The following is a 19860-nucleotide window of genomic DNA, read 5'->3' as shown; positions in this document are numbered from 1 at the left end:
GATTTTCTTTTTTTTTTTTCTTTCTGAAGCTGGAAACGGGGAGAGACAGACAGACTCCCGCATGCGCCCGACCGGGATCCACCCAGCACGCCCACCAGGGGCGACGCTCTGCCCACCAGGGGGCGATGCTCTGCCCCTTCGGGGCGTCGCTCTGCCGAGACCAGAGCCACTCTAGCGCCTGGGGCAGAGGCCAAGGAGCCATCCCCAGCGCCCGGGCCATCTCTGCTCCAATGGAGCCTCGGCTGCGGGAGGGGAAGAGAAAGACAGAGAAGAAGGGGGGGGTGTGGAGAAGCAAATGGGCGCTTCTCCTGTGTGCCCTGGCCGGGAATCAAACCCAGGTCCCCCGCACGCCAGGCTGACGCTCTACCGCTGAGCCAACCGGCCAGGGCCGGATTTTCTTATTGACTGAAAGAGGCAATTGTTCACAGCAGAAGGGTTTTCTCCCCCAGCCTGCTTTGTTGGCGAGCGCAGAGGGAGAGAGGCAGTGCTGAGGGGCTTGAGAGCCCTGCTGAGTCCTGTGGGGTGGGGGTGGGGGTGTGGGGTCTACGTCTCTGATAAAGCCAGAGTGTGAGCTGGGTCCTGGGAGCCCTGAGAGAGAGGGAAGCGGTCTTCCCTACCTGTTTGCTCGTTCGCCATTATGGGAATTTAATAAACAGAATGGCCCACTATTTTCGGGCTGAACTGTTCCTTTGCCATCTGCCCGAATCCAATGAGAAGCTGCGTGGCCGTGGCGGCAGCCCCTGCGTCACATCTGGTGCAGCCGGCACGATTCGGATCAGGTTGGTATGAAGCCCCAGCCACCCTGGATGGGGGTTCGGGGGTGGGGTAGAGCAGTGGTCCCCAACCTTTTTTGGGCCACAGACGGGTTTAATGTCAGAAAATATTTTCACAGACCAGCCTTTAGGGTGGGACGGATAAATTTATCACGTGACCAAGACAAGCGTCAAGAGTGAGTCTTAGACGGATGTAACCAAGGGAATCTGGTCTTTTTTTAAAAAATAAAACATCATTCAGACTTAAATATAAATAAAACAGAAATAATATAAGTTAGTTATTCTTTCTCTGCGGACTGGTACCAAATGGCCCACGGACCGGTACCGGTCGGCGGCCCTGGGGTTGGGGACCACTGGGGTAGAGGACTGGTTGTTGCTTTCCTGTGTATGGTTTCCCATGGCTGTCCTTTTGGGGACCATGGGCTGGCTGTTTTTTACAGACCCAAGAGAGGAAACCAAGAGCTCCGAGCAGGAGCCTGCCCCCCTAGGTCTGCAAACCGAGCAGCAGAAACGTCAGGAACTGGAAAGGTTTCTGGAGAAGGAGGCCAACCAGCTTCGAGAGCTGCTGAGCACCGACGGCGCCTGGAACCGGAGCGACCTGCAGGCTCGTGAGTTGCAGCTTGCCCTGGACGTTGGATGTTGGCAGCGACAGCGGGTGGAGACACAGCCGTGGGTTCAGCTTCCGGCCAGGAGCCGGCAGCCGCAGGAGCCGAAGATGGAGCTGTGCTGGCAGAGCGGCTCTGAGTCGGCGGGAGTCCGCCTTTCCGTCTGTCTCCTCCTCCAAGGACGAGGGGGCTCGGGCGGAAGCTGCCGTCCGCACGTTCAGAGCTTGGCCGGTGCTCATCCAGCAGGTGAAAACCCAGCAGCCAGGAGTACCCACTGAGCCCCTGGTAGGCTTGCTGCGGTGGTGGGACACGGGTGGATGGCATCACGCTCTCTGGAGAAGAGACGGAGAGGTTAGTCACCACTGCCGTGCGCAGTCCTTGGTGCAGCGTCTGCAGAGCTCCCGTGAGGGACGGCAGGGGGAGGGGGAGGCCTGTGTGAACCTGGTTGCCGGTAATGGACCCTGACCTTGGTGATCTGCACTGACAGCTGGGCTGTCTATTGTGGACCTACTCTCGGACTGAAACCAGAAGGGGGCACCCGCAGCTCACTTGTTGGATGGACATGCTGCTTTTGGACAGTGTGAGGGACCCTGATTTGGGAGGGGGCGGGGCAGCTCTGGTGGAAGCCCTCCTGCACAGGAAAGCAGCTCCCATTCAGTTGCAATTATGCAGCAGGGACAGGATAAGGTTTCCATGGACACAGCTCTGAGGCCCTCCCACCTATGTGGAGTCGAGGGCTGGAGATGGGGCTCCAAGGTGCGCCTGGGCCCAGTGGTCAGGAAGACATTGTGAAGGGCACCTTTGTAACTGTTTATGTCGTGTCCCTCCTTCCTTGCACAGGAATACCTGTGCTGTAGATCAGCGGTCCCCAACCCCCAGGCCGTGGACCGGTACCAGTCCGTGGGCCATTTGGTACCGGTCCTCAGAGAAAGAATAAATAACTTACATTATTTTCGTTTTATTTATATTTAAGTCTGAATGATGTTTTATTTTTTAAAAATGACCAGATTCCCTCTGTTACATCTGTCTAAGACTCACTCTTGACGCTTGTCTCGGTCACGTGATACATTTATCCGTGATAGATACGTGAATTCCAAACTGCCCTCTTGAAGTTCCGCTTATCTGTCAGACCTCACCTTTACTGGACTATTGCCCCTGAGACAAAGGAATTCCAAGAAGCTGGTCAACCTGCCCCAAGAAGGAGCATTCCAGAAAGCCGAAATCCTCAAACCGTAAAAGGGAACATACCAGATTTTTGTCTCAGTATCCCCTCAGGCTCTCCCAAACACTATATAATCCGCCCCTAGTCTGTAACCGGGTTCCTTTCTTCCTTTCAATAAAACCTGTTACTCTGGTCTTTCGGACTCCCATGGTTTCCAACAATTCGTCCCACCCTAAAGGCCGGTCCGTGAAAATATTTTCTGACATTAAACCAGTCCGTGGCCCAGAAAAGCTTGGGGACCACTGCTGTAGATGGTAAAGTGAGCAAAACGTGTGGAACGTTGGATAAGCAAATGTTGTTAGGTGCCATGTGTGTCTAGTCTGTGGAAGGCCGCAGGGCAGCAAATTGCAAATTGTGGATTGCCCTCCAGCTTGGGAGGCAGTTGTTTCCTATTGTTTGCTGGAGAATGTTCCCCCACCCCCCCACCCCCAGCCTGTTTTGCTGGAGAGTGCATAGGGAGAGAAGGAGCCTTGATTTGGGAGCCCTGTTGAGGCTTGTGGGGGCCCAGGACTCAGGTAAAGCCGGAGAATGAGTCGAGGCTTGGGGGCCCTGAGTGCGAAGGAAGAGGTTTTTCATGCCTGTTGGCTCATCCACTGTTACGAGGCTAATAAGCGGAATGGCCCACCACTTTCTGTTTCTGCTGTTCTTTCACCTTCTGTCCAGATCCACTGGGAACCTGCATCTGCATGGCCATTGTGCCGGCCCCTGGCCCTATAATTTTATAGTTCATCCTCATGTCTTCTTGTCCTTCTGTCCCAGTAAAGTCTTTCATGAGCTCAGTCTGTGCCCCTTAGTGACACATGCATCTGGAAAAAGAGTTCACATTCACAGCCCAGGTTTCCTGCATGAATCCAACCCCTGAGAAAGAAATAAGTCCCAAATAAATCTAGTAGATTTGTTGGAGAATCTGAGCTTTTGCATGGAGAGGGTGATTGAGGTTCCAGAGGGGAGGGACTTTCCTGTCACCAAGCCCTGCATTGCTAAATGATGACTCCCATTGGGTGCCCATTGCTAAATGATGACTCCCATTGGGTGCCCATTGCTAAATGATGACTCCCATTGGGTGCCCATTGCTAAATAATGACTCCCATTGAGTGCCCATTGCTAAATGATGACTCCCATTGGGTGCCCTGAAGGCTCCATCTCACGACTTCACTTCCTCCTCATCTCTACTCAGGTGTCTGCTGAGAACCTCTCATCCCCATCAAGACATCACTGTTCCCTAACAGTCTGGTCAAGTCCTGCATTTTCATGGATGCTTTATTGGTACACTCTTGAGCCTTCCATATTCTAAGTGCAGGTCCTTTAGCTATGACCTGTACTTCCGTCCTGAGTCATTGCTTTAGACTTGTTGGCTAGTCATGGATTTAAAGACCCATAAATACAGCTTTAATGCGAGACTACTCAGCACTCTGATCCACAGGTCCTGCTGAGACACATCATCCTTCTAATTTGTCCAAGACAGCTTCGTCATACACAAGCAGTTCTTTTTTAAAAAAGCCCAAAGTCCTCGCACTTTGGCCACACCCTTTCCTACTCCCCCTCTTCTGATCCCAGATAGCCCAATATGACAGTTCCACACATGAGAAAGTAATCAGTGAACAGCTGAGGTGCGGGCATGAAAAATTGATGCTTCTCATCTCTCCCTGTCTGTCTGTCCCTGTCTGTTCCTCTCTCTGCCTCTGTCACAAAAATAAATATTTTTTGAGACTAATAAAAACTATTGTTGGTCAACTAAGTTTGTAAATATGATATATATGTTTGCTCACTTATAGTTTGCATTGGATGTGGGGGGACAGGCTGTAAGCAGTCAGGATCCTTATAGCCTAAGGCAGGGGTCCCCAAACTATGGCCCGCGGGCCGCATGCGGCCCCCTGAGGCCATTTATCCAGCCCCCGCTGTACTTCTGGAAGGGGCACCTCTTTCATTGGTGGTCAGTGAGAGGAGCATAGTTCCCATTGAAATACTGGTCAGTTTGTTGATTTAAATTTACTTGTTCTTTATTTTAAATATTGTATTTGTTCCTGTTTTGTTTTTTTACTTTAAAATAAGATATGTGCAGTGTGCATAGGGATTTGTTCATAGTTTTTTTTATAGTCCGGCCCTCCAACAGTCTGAGGGACAGTGAACTGGCCCCTGTGTAAAAAGTTTGGGGACCCCTGGCCTAAGGCTTAGTTTTAAGACTAAGCCTTCCCCACCCTTTTCGATGTGGGGTGGTGCACTCTCATGAGGAATCCCATTATGCCTCAGATAAGTGATTTTGTGTCAGAGACTTCTTTGTTTGTATATTGGATTAAAGGTTTGGATTTCTATACTATAAAATGGGGCAGACCCGGGAGCTTGCTCTCTCAGTTCCTGTGATTAGCAGAAGAGTGATTATGTTCTAAGGCAGGGGTCCCCAAACTATGGCTCATGGGCCATATGCAGCCCTCTGAGGACATTTATCCAGTCCCTACCGCACTTACAGAAGGGGCACCTCTTTCACTGGTGGTCAGTGAGAGGAGCACATTGACCATCTCATTAGCCAAAAGCAGGTCCATAGTTCCCATTGAAATACTGGTCAGTTTGTTGATTTAAATTTACTTGTTCTTTATTTTAAATACTGTATTTGTTCTCATTTTGTTTTTTTTTCTTTAAAATAAGATATGTGCAGTGTGCATAGGGATTTGTTCATAGTTTTTTTTATAGTCCGGCCCTCCAATGGTCTGAGGGACAATGAACTGGCCCCCTGTGTAAAAAATTTGGGGACCCCTGTTCTAGGGAGAGCAGAGAAAGGCCACGTGGAGGGGAGGAGAGGCAGCCAAAAAGATGGAGTGCTGAAGGAGAAGCTAGTTTGTGCAGAGAGAAGGAGATGGGGAACAGAGGTGAATAAAGCTGGTGAGGTAGAAAGCTTTGATTCTAGGAGACTTGGATAAGTCAGTGGCTTTGGGAGCCCTGAATGGAAAGAGAAGTGTTTTCCCACTGTGTGTATTTCTTGCCTGTTGGGTGCAAGCTAGGATTAAAGCTAATGGCCCAACAGTTCTTGGCTCCATTGTTTTATTAACTTCTGTCCGAATCAAACCCAAACCTGCACAGGCCAGGCAGCTATGATGGTGGCCGTGGCTACCGGCTTTATAGCTATTAATTCTCTTTTTAGAAAAATGCACAGCTGCATGTACACGCATGGTCCTGCATTCAACTTTCAGGAGTCTTTATTCATGATTTCCAAGGGGAGAACCTTAGTTAGGCTCTCACTGAAATCTACAAGTAAACTGGACATAAGTTCAGGTGAGAGCAGATTGACAAACGAAACAGAGGTTTAGGTGGGACACGGGAAACATGGGTGAGTGTAAAAGTGAAACTTTCCCAAGAAATACTGCACATTTTGGAGGCTTCAACATGGAAACACCCAGAAAGGAGTAACGGGAAGGGAGCTCAGGAATAAACATTTCAGGAGAACACAGCTACTCACACCGCCCATGGCCGTCTCCCAGCAAGACCCCCCCTCCCCAGGCATGTCAGCAGGGTGCTGAGGTGGCCAGGAGACACTGTCATTTTAGCTGGAAGAGTTGTAATAGTTGAAAAGTTTAGTGAGTGATGTTCTTGATCGCTTCCATTGGAAAGTTGGAACAGAAGATGAAGATGTGAGGTTGGGAGGAACAATGATGGTGTGACTGTTTCTATAGGAACAACAATTAAGGCCACCATCTGCTACAACATTGTCACCTTTATCTCTGCCCTGCCTTTGAACAGAGAGCCATCCCCAACAAAAGGTGGCAAATGGCTGAGTCATTGAGTTTTTTCCATAAAATTATCTTCCATTAATCCAACCATCATTTGTTCATCTATCAAATCATTAATTCTTCTGAGAATAAAGTTTTCAGGGTTTATTCCGGACATATAAGGCAGCAGTGCCACAGTAGATGGTGCCATCCTCAGAAAAAGGTCACAGTCTCTTAAGTGACAGCTCTGAACAGACTAGGACAGAATAGAATGGTAAGAGCTCTGGGAAATGTTCTCTGGAGATCAAGGAAATTCATGTCAGACAATAAGGCCAGAGGAGACTTCCTGGAGGCAAAGAAATCTGAGCCTACACCTCAGGGAGGATGAATCCACTAATCAAACATGGGGAGAAGGCTGGAGAGAGTCATGGAGTAATTTATTTCTAGGAGGAAATGCAAGGTGTAGGAGGGTGGAACTGTCTACTGGAGTAGGGGGAATCCAGAGATGAGGATGGAGCTGTGGGCAAGGGCGAGGTCCAGTCACCTCCATTCTTAGACCCTCCTTAGAGCTTCCCTGTCCATCTCAGGAAAGAATTCACGCAGCTCTATCACGTGGCAGGAGGGGTCAGAGAGAGGAGCTTCCTTATAATTTGGGAGGAACTTTACTTCCCCACGTCGCATTTTCGTTTTTACATCGTGTCCTGCACTGTGTTAAGCCGCCCTGCATTTCCCTGCCACCAGCCGACTTGGAGAGTCACAGCATCCACAGTGGGATGACCGATTTGCATTCCCTTAATTTCCTGCTAGTGACGTGGGTCTGCCCGCAGGGGCGGGTCAGTAGCGCGGAGCCACACTTGGATGACGCTCAGGGAAGGAGCTGTGCTATCCAGCTGAAGGGCAGTGAGTTTCGCTGGGTCATGGGAAGAGGAAAACATGACAAAACTCAGAATTAGCGCTAGACAAGCTGTGCCCGGAAACCGGAAATGGCTTTTCGGGTTGACCACGCGAGTGGGCCAACGGAGGGGAAAACATCTGGCGATGCTGCCGCAGAGACTTCTGGGTACTGTAGTTTTTCCGATTGAAACCCTTGGAACATACATCTTTCCGGAGTTATTGTCTATTTTAAATTGTGCATCTTAAGAGAAGAGATGGGTAGAGCTGGCCGGTTTGTTCAGTTGGTCAGAGCAACGCGCAATATGCCAAGATTGCAATGTTGATGCCCAGACAGGGTGCATACAATAATTATCCAATGAATGCATAAATACGTGGGACAAGATATCCATGTTTCTCTCTTTCTCTGTCTTTCTGCCTTCTACTCTCTCTCGCTAAAATTAATAAATAAAATATTTGAAAAAAGGGTCGGCTGTCATAAAAGACAACGTGCAGGTATATCAAACTCGTGGTTTCGAGGTCGCTGTGTTGCGGCCAATGAGAGGCGAAGCCTCAAGGAATTCTGGGAATCGTAGTTCTCGCGCAGATCAGTCGGGAAACCACGGGCACCTCTGTGGCTGGTTCCGGTGAGCGCGGGGTGCCGGGGTGACTACGGTATTGGAAGGAAGGACGAGAGAGACAGTACATGGTATGAGCCGTGGTGGGAGCTGGTGGGTTGGACCCGAGATGAGTGAGTCTGGTGTGCGGTAGATGGAACGGAAGTGCGGGAGGTTTCATTTTTGGAGCCGGGACGCGGCCCCAGACGTGCATTTTAGGGTGGGGAAGTGGGGTGAGAGACTCAGCTTGATCCGATTCCCTGAGTTGCGGGTCTTACCACGGTCCGTCCTTCTCGTGTTGGAGCGGGTGAGCAGGAACTCTCATATCATTTTTTGGGAGGAAATTGGGATGATTCTGGGCCATACAATTGACATAGGGAGGTGGCTGTAGATGTGCTTCCCTGAGGTTAATTTGGGCTCTTGGCCCACGAGTTCAGCCAGAGCCAAATAGAGAGGCGTTCTCTGTAGTGGTTGCGGGTGCAGAGCCGACCATATACCCCTGCTTTTGGCAAGGGGACACCTACTTGGGTCATGCGTGTGTGAATGGTTGTGGGAACCCCGGACTGAGTGTTAATATAGAGATCTGATTTTTTGGTTTGGTTTTGTTAGGGCTGAGTATGTCCCAAGTCGCTGAGTGAGTGGGGATGCAGTTGGGGTGGGAGCTCTCAGGACCTGCAGTGCCTGATTTGTACAGTAAGGAGTGTGGAAACGTCACATTGCTGCTCCACCCACAGGTGCTGGCTTCGTGGAAACACTGTGGGCTTTCACAAGGACGGTTCGGAGAAGTCACCTCCGACAGGAGCACAAAACAATCTTGCGCTGAAATAAGGTCTACCTGGCTGGGAGGTAGCATTTTAGGGCAAACACTGGTCTGACCCTGCGGCCGTGACTTTGCCTGATCCTTCAGCCTTGGAAGAGCAGGACCAGGAGGAGAACAGGGAAGACATGGAGACCATGAAGAATCTGACCCCAAATCATGAGACTAAAGGTGAGAGTTGTTGAGAGTCTGGAGAGGTGAGGAGGAGGAGTAAGGCTCTAGGCTTAGCTGAGAGCACTGTAGTGACCCCAGCTGAGTAAAGGGACTGCTCCCTCTGTCCTGGGCTCCCCGGGGCATTCTGGGAGGCCTGCACCCTCAGAGCTGTGTTCTTCCCCTAGGTCTGCCTTCCAACTGCACTGACTCGCTCCAAGAAAAGTGGGGAAAGCCCAAAACACTGGTGAGTTGGGGTTACATTTTTTTTATTTTTCATTATGAAATGCTGGCTCATTTTCCAAAAAATAAGCAAACTGGATATTCTCTTGGGAAGGGAAAAAGGAATCAACATTAGACAGTTCATGCCTGTTTCAGGCACCATGTTGGTCAATATGAAATGACTCCTGCATTTGTGTGTTTTATTTTCCTTGTTGGAAAATCTACCCAAGATTAGTAGAGCCCTGCGAAGTGCAAAATATAAGGGGTATTTTTGAAAAACTGAGATTATTTTAAAAATTTAAATGTATTAATTACACTTAATATCACACTAGCTTAAAGATATTGTCTTTTGCAGTGGACATCTTTTTACTTTTTTACTATTGAAGTTTTTGAACAAGTAGAGAAGCAGAGCAATGTGTGGAAGGACAGTATTTAAAAAATACATGAATTTGAACTCAATTGAACATAAGCTGTAAGGATCACAATAAATGAAATGGTTGCAGGAAAGACTGAGATACTGACTCTGGGTTGAGGGGTCCTGCTGTAGTTTCCCCTAAACTGGAAAGGATGTTCTTAATCACTTGATTGCCGGCTTAATTAATGATTCTAAATGCGATGACCTTTCTTTGTTCTAAAGGCTATGCAGGAAGGACCCTCATGCATGCAGTATCCTCCAGCCTAGCTTTTCCCGTAAGAACTGGTAGGGTCTCAGACACCCCTGAATGGGTGGTTCTTTGTAGAGGACTCTTACTTATAAATGCACAGGGTGGGAGGCCCATTTTGCAGCCCTGGCTGAAGCTTCCTGGTCTGGTTATGTGTTCTTTCAGGGTTTGGTGAGATTTCTACATACTTATAATTGTTTTTTTCTTTCTTTCTTAGTCTATTGTTTTAACTGGTTATTATTCTATGACTCAAGTGAGGTTTTTTTTTCCATCTGGTTGTGTATAGCTTGTTGTAACATTGACTGGGTTTTTTTTTGTTTTTTTTTTATTCTACTTACGGTTAAATAAGTAGTTCAGGGAGAAAAGCCAAGAGAGCCCTGCTAAAAAGACAGTCATTTCTGGAGGGGGAGGGTCAGCGTGACTGTGCATGTCCAGGCCTCTCCTGCTGATTAGACATATATTCAGGGCAGTAGCCTTTATTGAACTCGCCAAGACAGTATTTTACCTAAAATGTTCAGTATTTAACAAAGAAAGTGTATTTAAGGGTAGAGAAGCAGGATGAGAAAGAAAGAACATATGAATATGAGAATGAGAGAAAGTCTAAATACATTTCCCTGTTATGTATAATGGAAACAGCTTTTCTGTTCTGTGCTGAGTTACAATTTCCCTGGACTGTGCATTCATCCTTCCCTTACTGGTTATGAGTTTTTTTTTTTGTTGTTGGTTTTTTTTTGTATTTTTCCGAAGCTGGAAACGGGGAGGCAGTCAGACAGACTCCCGCATGCGCCCGACCGGGATCCACCTGGCACGCCCACCAGGGGGCGATGCTCTGCCCATCCGGGGCATCGCTCTGTCGCGACCAGAGCCACTCTAGCGCCTGGGGCAGAGGCCAAGGAGCCATCCCCAGCGCCTGGGCCATCTTTTCCTCCAGTGGAGCCTCGGCTGCGGGAGGGGAAGAGAGAGACAGAGAGGAAGGAGAGGGGGAGGGGTGGAGGAGCAGATGGGCGCTTCTCCTGTGTGCCCTGGCCGGGAATCGAACCCGGGACTCCTGCATGCCAGGCCAACGCTCTACCACTGAGCCAACCGGCCAGAGCTGGTTATGAGTTGTGTGTTGGACGATACACTGTGGACAACAAGTCTCTTTCAAATTGGAACTTATCTGCCCATCTGGAACTCTTCTGTGTCAAAATCCTCCATAGTGTGTTCTCAAGGTCACCTTCCTGAGCACTGCTTCAGGTTTCAATGTTTTTTCTTTTTAACCCAGATAGTGAGAGAGGGACCAATAGGGACAGACAGGAAGGGAGAGAGATGAGAAGCATCAATTCTTCATGGCAGCACCTTAGTGTTCAGTCATTGCTTCCTCACTTGTGCTTTGAGGTGGGAGCTACAGCAGAGTGAGTGACCCCTTGCTCAAGCCAGCGGCCGCAGGGTCATATCTATGAATCCACGCTCAAGCCAGAGTCCCCGCATTCATGCTGTTGAACCTACGCTCCAGTTGGATGAGCCTGCGCTCAACACGGTGACACTGGGGTTTCAAACATGGGTTCTCTGCATCCCAGTCTGACACTTTATCCACCGTGCCACTGACTGGTCGGGCCAAGTTTCAAATTGATTCACAGATCACTTTTCTAAGGAAATCTTAAACGTCCAGGGCCCAGGAATGGGCTGTATCCATCTGCTCTGTGCCCCTTAGATTTTATTTATATTTTGTTTTCTTATGTATTTATTTTTGTAACAATTGAGCAATTGTCTCCTTTTATTTTATGCTCTTTCAAGAGTGCCCCAAATAGGGTCACTTCAAATAATCACCAAAGCATATTTAAATGTCTCCTTAATGGCTTTTCAATTCTGGATTTCAGTGCTTCCAACACTGTTTTTTTTAATTTGTTGTGTTTACATAGTTACAAATGTTCCCCCGAATATCCCCCCCCCCCGTGTTCTTTTTTTTTTTTTTTTTGTATTTTTCTGAAGCTGGAAACAGGGAGAGGCAGTCAGACTCCCGCATGCGCCTGACTGGGATCCACCCGGCACGCCCACCAGGGGCTACGCTCTGCCCACCAGGGGGCGATGCTCTGCCCCTCCGGGGCATCGCTCTGCCGAGACCAGAGCCACTCTAGCACCTGGGGCAGAGGCCAAGGAGCCATCCCCAGCGCCCAGGCCATCTTTGCTCCAATGGAGCCTTGGCTGCAGGAGGGGAAGAGAGAGACAGAGAGGAAGGAGGGAGGAGGGTGGAGAAGCAAATGGGCGCTTCTCCTATGTGCCCTGGCCAGGAATCGAACCCGGGTCCCCCGCACGCCAGGCAGACGCTCTACTGCTGAGCCAACCGGCCAGGGCCCCGTGTTCTTGATACCCCCTCTGCCCCCCCACCACTTTCCCCCTTTCCCTCCATGATTACTGTCCTGCCCTGTGTCTCTCTGTGTTATGTGTATATACTTTCCCTAATGTCTTTTCTTTCTTTGATCACGTCCTCTCCTCCCCTTTCCCTCTGCCTGCTTTCCCTCTGGACTCTGACTCTTTCTCCGCCTCTCTTCTGTTCCTCAGTTCACGTTGTTCATTGGATTCCTCATGTGAGTGACGTCATATGATATTTTTCTTTCTCTGCCTGGGTTATTTCGCTTAGCATAATAGACTCCAGGTCCATCCATGTTGTTGCAAAGGGTAAGATTTCCTTCTTCCTCACGGCCGCATACTGCGCCCCTTAGATTTTAAAAGAAAGCCCTGCTCGTGGCCAGAAGAATTTGGTACATTGAACTATGTAATTTGGAAAGAACAGGAACAACTTTTTGTAGATCCAAACCCTCAACGGCCATGAGATGTACTCATCACGCTGGAAAAATTGATGGTGACTTTCTGCTTGTTAACGGATTGCTTGTTAATAGGTACCGATCATGTTCAGGGATGTGGCCGTGGTCTTCACAGAGGAGGAATGGATGATGCTGAGCCCTGCGCAGAGGAGCCTGTACAAGGAAGTGATGCTGGAGAACTACAGGAACCTGCTGTCGCTGGGTGAGGCTGTGTTCTGTCCTTCCTTACTGCGGTAGCGGGATGGACCACCTACCGTGGGACAGAAGATGTTCTAGACACTTAGAGCCTCACAGAAGTGAGGGAATAGCAGCCCCTGCCCATGGGGGCTTACTTTTCCCTATGTATGGAGAAAGAGAAGAAACAAGAAACTTCCCGCCTGACCAGGCGGTGGCGCAGTGGATAGAGCGTCAGACTGGGATGCAGAGGTCCCAGGTTCGAGACCCCGAGGTCACCAGCTTGAGCGTGGGCTCATCTAGTTTGAGCAAAGCTCACCAGCTTGGACCCAAAGTCGCTGGCTTGAGCAGGGGGTTACTCGGTCTGCTGAAGGCCCGCGGTCAAGGCACATATGAGAAAACAATCAATGAACAGCTAAGGTGTCGCAACGAAAAACTGATGATTGATGCTTCTCATCTCTCTCCGTTCCTGTCTGTCTGTCCCTATCTATCCCTCTCTCTGTCTCTGTAAAAAAAAAAAAAGAAACTTCCCGTGCGGGAGTAGAATGGTACCTTAGACGGTACTAAGCACTTCCTAGTCAAAAATAATGATCAAGTGAAGCAGGACAAAGGAGTATCGAGTGTGATATCGTGACAGGCTGAATTTGAAATAAATGGGGAGGTAATATGTGACCAAAGTCATAACGTGGTGATGGAGTTAGACTGTGTATGTATGGGGCGAGAGCATTTCAGTGGAGACGTGTTGGCGCTAAGGCGTTAAGGAAGGGATGTCCCTGCAGGGTAAGGAGTGTAAGGAGGCCAGTGGGACTGGAAGTGCAGTTTGCATGTGACAGACTAGTGACAAATGCCTTCTGCAACCATCAGAGCTTTGAGTTTCATAAGCTTACTTTTTTCTCTTTTATTTAGAAACTTAAATTGATTCTGTAGTCCTAGGTTGGTAAATACTTTCAATTGCAACATTACCCTGAGTCAGCCTTTGGCCACTTTTCCTGTAAAGGGCCAGAGAATAGCTAATTTAGGTATTTTGTGGGCGATGCGATCTCTAACTGCTCTGAACTCTGCCTGTCATCCTAAGTAGCCAGGACAGTACGTGGATGAATGAGTATGATTGTGTCCCAGAAAGACTTCTTTTGTGGACACCAAAGTTTGAATCACGAGTTGTTTTTATGTGTCGTGAGGTATTATTTTTTTGACTTGTTTCCATCTTGTTAACAATTTAAAAACTGCCCTGAGCCTGTCAACTGTACAGAGAGAGAGGGGAGGATTAAATAGGTCACAAACTGTATTGTTCTCACTAATTGTTCTAGGTCAGTGCTGTGCTGTGCAAATACAGTGTGAGCCACAGGGATGATTTTAAATTTCCTAGTAACTACATTTTTTTATTTTATTTTATTTTTTTACAGGGACAGAGAGAATCAGAGAGAGGGATAGACAGGGACAGACAGACAGGAACGGAGAGAGATGAGAAGCATCAATCATCAGTTTTTCGTTGCGAGACCTTAGTTGTTCATTGATTGCTTTCTCATATGTGCCTTGACCATGGGGCTATAGCAGACCGAGTAATCCCTTGCTCGAGCCAGAGACCTTGGGTCCAAGCTGGTGAGCTTTTGCTCAAACCAGATGAACCTGTGCTCAAACTGGCGACCTTGGGGCTCGAACCTGGGTCCTCTGCATCCCAGTCCGACGCTCTATCCACTACGCCACCGCCTGGTCAGCCTAGTAACTACATTTTTGTGTGTGTGTGTGTATTTTTCTGAAGCTGGAAATGGGGAGAGACAGACAGACTCCCGCATGCGCCTGACCGGGATCCACCTGGCACGCCCACCAGGGGGCGACGCTCTGCCCACCAGGGGGCGATGCTCTGCTCCTCCGGGGAGTCGCTCTGTTGCGACCAGAGCCACTCTAGCGCCTGGGGCAGAGGCCAAGGAGCCATCCCCAGCGCCCAGGCCATCTTTGCTCCAATGGAGCCTCGGCTGCGGGAGGGGAAGAGAGAGACAGAGAGGAAGGAGAGGGGGAGGGGTGGAGAAGCAGATGGGCGCTTCTCCTGTGTGCCCTGGCTGGGAATTGAACCCGGGACTTCTGCACGCCAGGCCGACGCTCTACCACTGAGCCAACCGGCCAGGGCCTAGTAACTACATTTTAAAAACAGTTGACATGGCCTGACCTGTGGTGGCACAGTGGATAAAGCGTCGACCTGGAAATGCTGAGGTCGCCGGTTAGAAACCCTGGGCTTGCCTGGTCAAGGCACATATGGGAATTAATGCTTCCAGCTCCTCCCCCCTTCTCTCTCTCTTTCTCTCCTCTCTTTCTCTCTGTCTCTCCCTCTCCTCTCTAAAATGAATAAATAAAAAATAAGTAAATAAAAACAGTTGACATAAGTGGGTGAAGTTCACAATCTTCTATCATCCAATGTATCAAAATATTATTTTAACATATAATCAAAATACTTAAAAAAAATTTTTTTTAAGTTTTTCTTAAGTGAGATCCATGGAGTCAAAGAGAAAGACTCCTGCAAGGGCCCCGACTGGCATCCACCTGCAAGGCCTCTCCTGGGCAGTGCTCTGCCCACCTGGAGCCATTGCCTTGTTGCTTGGCAGCAGAGCAATTTTAGCACCTGAGGCGAAACCATGGAGCCACCCTCAGCATCTGGGTCCAACTTTCTCCACCTGAGTCATGGCTGTGGGAGCTGAAGAGAGAGATGGAGAGAGAGAAGGGAGATGGGGAGGGATGGAGAAGCAGATGGTCTCTTCTCCTGGTGCCCTGACCAGGAATCAAACCCGGGACACCTACGTCCTAGGCCGACGCTCTACCACTGAGCCGACAGGCCAGAGCCATATGTTTATGTGTTGTTTTGCTTCTTGTTCAAAACAAGAAGCTCTGTCAGTTCTGGAATCCTGGGAAAAGGACCCGCCTCTGTCTGGGTCTGGTATTCTTTTTTTTCTTTTTTTGTGTGTGACAGAGTCAGAGAGAGACAGATAGATGGACAGATAGGAATAGATAGACCAGAAGAGAGAGAGAAGAGAAGCATCAATTCTTCATTGTGGCACCTTAATTTCCTATTGATTGCTTTCTCACATATGCCTTTACCTGGGGACTACAGCAGATGGAGTGACCTTGGGCTCAAGCTGGTGAGCCTTGCTCAAACCAGATGAGCCTTGAGCCTATGCTCAAGCAAGCGACCTCGGGGTTTCGAATCTGAGTCCTCTGAATTCCAGTCCAACTCTCTATCCACTGTGCCACCGCCTAGTCAGGCTGGGTCCGGTATTCTTAAGTAAGAAGGGGGAAAACAACAATGAGGAAACCATACTGTGGCTTTTAAAAATGTGTTTCAAAGTAGCACTAATTCTTCACCAGTCGCCATTGGCCCATGGAAATCCTGTCGCCAAGTGTGATGTTAGTGTGATGAGATTGGTCTGGACGCAGGGTTCCAGAGTCCTGGAACCATGGGCTGTCTCTCTTGTCTGCGGCGGAAGTCACAGTACTTAATAGAGAACCTATCACTTAGAAGTTATTTCTTCTAAGTATTTGTTTGCAGATGGGCAACCTGAAATTCAGATTCAATTCCTATACACTCTGTTCGACCACTGTGTAAGGTACCGTCTCCTGTGTTTGGAAGCCCTCCTGATTAACTTTTTTTTTTTTTTTTTTTTTTTTAACAGAGACAGATAGAGAGTCAGAGAGAGGGATAGACAGGAATGGAGAGTTGAGAAGCATCAATCATTAGTTTTTTGTTGCGCATTGTGAAACCTTAGTTGTTCATTGATTGCTTTCTCATATATGCCTTGACCGCGGGCCTTCAGCAGACCAACCCCTTGCTCGAGCCAGCGACCTTGGGTCCAAGATGGTGAGCTTTTGCTCAAACCAGATGAGCCAGTGCTCAAGCTGGCGACCTCGGGATCTCAAACCTGGGTCCTCGGCATCCCAGTCCGATGCTCTATCCACTGTGCTACCGTCTGGTCAGGCCTGATTAACTTTTTGTAAGGTATTTTCCCCACCGAGGAAGATGGAAGGGCGTAGCCACCACGTGTGGAATAGCAAAAGCTTTGTTTAGTACAGCACTTCTCCAACGAGGGACGAGGTTCTCTGGCCTGGGGGCCAGGGGCAGAGAAGTCACGTGGAGAAATCCACGCATGAGAAATTTAAAGGGGTTATTAGGGCGCTGGAGCTAATATGACGTGGTGAAATTTCATTGGCTGACAGATGGCTGCTCTTTTCCAAAGGACTTCTGGGAAGTTTCTTTTAGCACGCATGGGTGTGGGCGGTTCCAGCCGAAGTTTCCAGGCCTGGTTCCTCACGTGACCTTCCCCCATTGTCCACCGACCTTACACTTTTTGTGGATTCAGTTTTGTTCTTTTTTCCTTTTTGTAATAAGTAAAGTCACGAAGGAGATTTCCGCATAGGTCATAGACTGTCACCTCCAAGTTCCAGAGAAATGTAAACAGGGCACAAGTGGGAGGGTTATGGCTTGGCTGACTTACCAGAAAGAAACAGCTGGTGGTATTGAAAGTATTTATAGGGCAGATTGCTTACCTGGAAGCCACCTAGTCTGAGTGACATGTAGAAGATGTTTCTGGGATGGTTCCACTGGATTGCCATAGAAAAGGGACTGTGTAGAAACAGAACCTAAAGAAATCATTGGTGGCCTGACCAGGCGGTGGTGCAGTGGATAGAGCATCGGACTGGGATGCAGAGGACCCAGGTTCGAGACTCTGAGCTCGCCAGTTTGAGCGCGGGCTCATCTGGTTTAAGCAAAAGCCCATCAGCTTGAACCCAAGGTCGCTGGCTCCAGCAAGGGGTTGCTCGGTCTGCTGAAGGCCTGCAGTCAAGGCACATATGAGAAAGCAGTCAATAACGACTAAGGTGTTCCAACATGCAATGAAAAACTAATGGTTGATGCTTCTCATCTCTCTCCGTTCCTGTCTGTCTGTCCCTGTCTATCCCTCTCTCTGACTCACTCTCTGTCTCTGTAAAAAATAAATAAATAAAAATTAAAAAAAAATCATTGGTGGAAACAAATGACATTGTACACAGATGATTAATAACAGGTGTGGCAGGAGGGCCCTAGTTTACCTGATAGAAGGGGGGACTCCCTGCAGCCCTGTTTGGGCTTCTCTGACCAAACTCTCTTTCTCCAGCAGAATCAAAGCCAGAAACAGACCCCCGCTTTTTCCGCCTTTCGGTCTTCTCCCGGGAGCCACTGTCCAGCCAGCAAATGCTTCCCATGTGCTCGGACATGTGTGACTTCTGTCCTGGGGATTGGAGCCTGTGGCAGCAGGAGCAGATGTCTTTTTCTCAGAGCTGCTGGAGGGAAAACACAGGAGGTGAAGGCAGAGAAGATGGCTTGAGACTTTCGTTTGTGAAGACAGAGGAGGGGGAAACCTCAGGCGCATTCTGCAGCCCACCCAGAGGATCTTCCAGAGGAGGTCATGTGGTGCTAGAAATAGAGCCCAGCTCAGCCCAGTGGGTAACCTCTGCGCAGACAGACCAGGGGAGGAAGGAATTAGAAACCCTGAGATCCGGACCTGCGAGGTGTAGCGTACAGGAACCAGACTGCAGCCTGGAATCAAACATTATGGCAGACAGGGTGACCCTCTCGGGGGAGAATTCCTACATTTGCAAGCAGTGTGGGCGAGGCTTCACACTTAAGTCACACCTCCTCACACACCCTGAAATGCACTTGTCGATGGAGAATCCTCTCCTGTGTGATGAGTGTGGCCAAAGATTTGGTGATACATCAAATGTCACGATACAGCAGCGGACTGACTTGGGGGAGAAGCCCTTTGTGTGTCTTGAGTGTGGACGAGGATTTGGTTATAAGTCACTACTCAGGAGACACCAGATGACTCACTCGGGGGAGAAGCCCTTTGTGTGCCCAGAGTGTGGACGAGGATTTTGTGTTCAGTCAAAACTCAGGAGACACCAGAGGACTCACTCGGGGGAGACACCCTTCATGTGCCCAGAGTGTGGCCGACGATTTGTTGATAAGTCAAACTTAAAAAGACACCAGAGAACTCACTCAGGGGAGAAGCCTTTCGTGTGCTCAGAGTGTGGGCGAGGATTTAGTGTTAATTCAAACCTCAGGAGACACCAGAGGATTCACTCAGGGGAGTTGCCTTACGTGTGTGGTGAGTGTGGCCATTGCTTTCTCCACAAGCCATCCCTTCTCTTGCACCAGAGAGAACACGAAATGGACATGCATGCTTTCGGGGAGTGTGGGCAGAGCTTCAAACATAGTTCAGACTGCGTTCGGCCGCAGCCGACTCACCCAGTGGAGAAGCCTTACCTGTGCCCTGAATGTGGACGAGCATTTGGTTATAAGTCACATCTCAAGACACACCAGATGATTCACTCGGGGGAGAAGCCCTTCTTGTGCGCAGAGTGTGGACGAGGATTTTGTGTTAAGTCAAAACTCAGGAGACACCAGTTGACTCACTCGGAGGATAAGCCCTATGTGTGCCTAGAGTGTGGACGTGGATTTGTTGAGAATTCAGACCTTAGGATACATCAGTGGACTCACTCTGGGGAGAAGCCCTATGTGTGCTCGGAGTGTGGACGAGGCTTTCGTGCTAAGTCAAAACTCAGGAGGCACCAGTTGACTCACTCAGGGGAGAAACCCTTTGTGTGTCTCGAGTGTGGACGAGCATTTGGTTATAAGTCAGTCCTCAGGAGACACAAACGGACTCACTGGGGGGAGAAGCACTTTGTGTGCTCCGAGTGTGGACGAGAATTTGCTAATAAGCTAGTCCTCAGGAGACACCAGAGGACTCACTCGGCGGAGAAGCCCTTTGTGTACCCAGAGTGTGGACAAGGATTTGATGATAAGTCAGACCTCAGGACACACCAGAGGACTCACTCAGGTGGAGAAGCAGTGAGTGTGGCCTAAGCTTTGTCCAGAAGTCATCCCTCCTTTCACCAGAGGGAACACTCACGAGACATGCCTACCTTCAGGGCGTGTGGGCGAAGCTTCAGACGTAGGTCAGACTGCATTCGGTAGCAGTGGACTCCCTTGAAGGAAAAGCTCTACTTGTATCCGGAGTGTGGACGAGGGTTTGGTAATAAGTCAGACCTCAGGAGTCACCTGAGCACTCACTTGGGGGAGAATCCTTACATGTGTGGTGAGTGGATGAGTTTTTAGCCAGACAGCACCATTCCTTAATCACCAGCGGACACATCAAAGGACAAGTGTGATGTTTGCAGGGAATGTGTGTGAAGTTTTGCTACAAGTCTGATGTCATCAGATACC

At 49.1% G+C, this 19860-nt stretch overlaps 1 protein-coding gene across 2 annotated transcripts; it reads left to right on the top strand.

Moving 5' to 3' along the window:
- Positions 1-7784: 7784 nt before the first annotated feature.
- Positions 7785-19860, top strand: LOC136308211 (zinc finger protein 343-like). Of its 2 annotated transcripts, none has more exons than XM_066235455.1 (5): positions 7785-7880; positions 8523-8776; positions 8944-9002; positions 12519-12645; positions 17756-19860. In XM_066235455.1, the coding sequence occupies exons 2-5, from the start codon at positions 8734-8736 to the stop codon at positions 19498-19500; spliced, it is 1974 nt and encodes a 657-aa protein (XP_066091552.1). In that variant the 5' UTR covers positions 7785-7880; positions 8523-8733; the 3' UTR covers positions 19501-19860. The 2 variants fall into 2 exon arrangements, with proteins under 2 accessions (XP_066091552.1, XP_066091551.1); XM_066235454.1 differs by having other exon boundaries at positions 17753-19860.

This window comes from Saccopteryx bilineata, chromosome 6, assembly GCF_036850765.1.
Source record: "Saccopteryx bilineata isolate mSacBil1 chromosome 6, mSacBil1_pri_phased_curated, whole genome shotgun sequence".
NCBI classification, from domain to species: domain Eukaryota; kingdom Metazoa; phylum Chordata; class Mammalia; order Chiroptera; family Emballonuridae; genus Saccopteryx; species Saccopteryx bilineata.
This window is presented reverse-complemented; position numbering and strand designations above follow the sequence as displayed.

Coding starts and splice junctions, on each gene's coding strand:
- LOC136308211 (XM_066235454.1), top strand. CDS start 8,734: ATGGAGACCATGAAGAATCTGACCCCAAATCATGAGACTAAAG. Junction 8,777..8,943: donor CCCAAATCATGAGACTAAAG/GTGAGAGTTGTT, acceptor TTCTTCCCCTAG/GTCTGCCTTCCAACTGCACT. Junction 12,646..17,752: donor CAGGAACCTGCTGTCGCTGG/GTGAGGCTGTGT, acceptor CTCTTTCTCCAG/CAGAATCAAAGCCAGAAACA.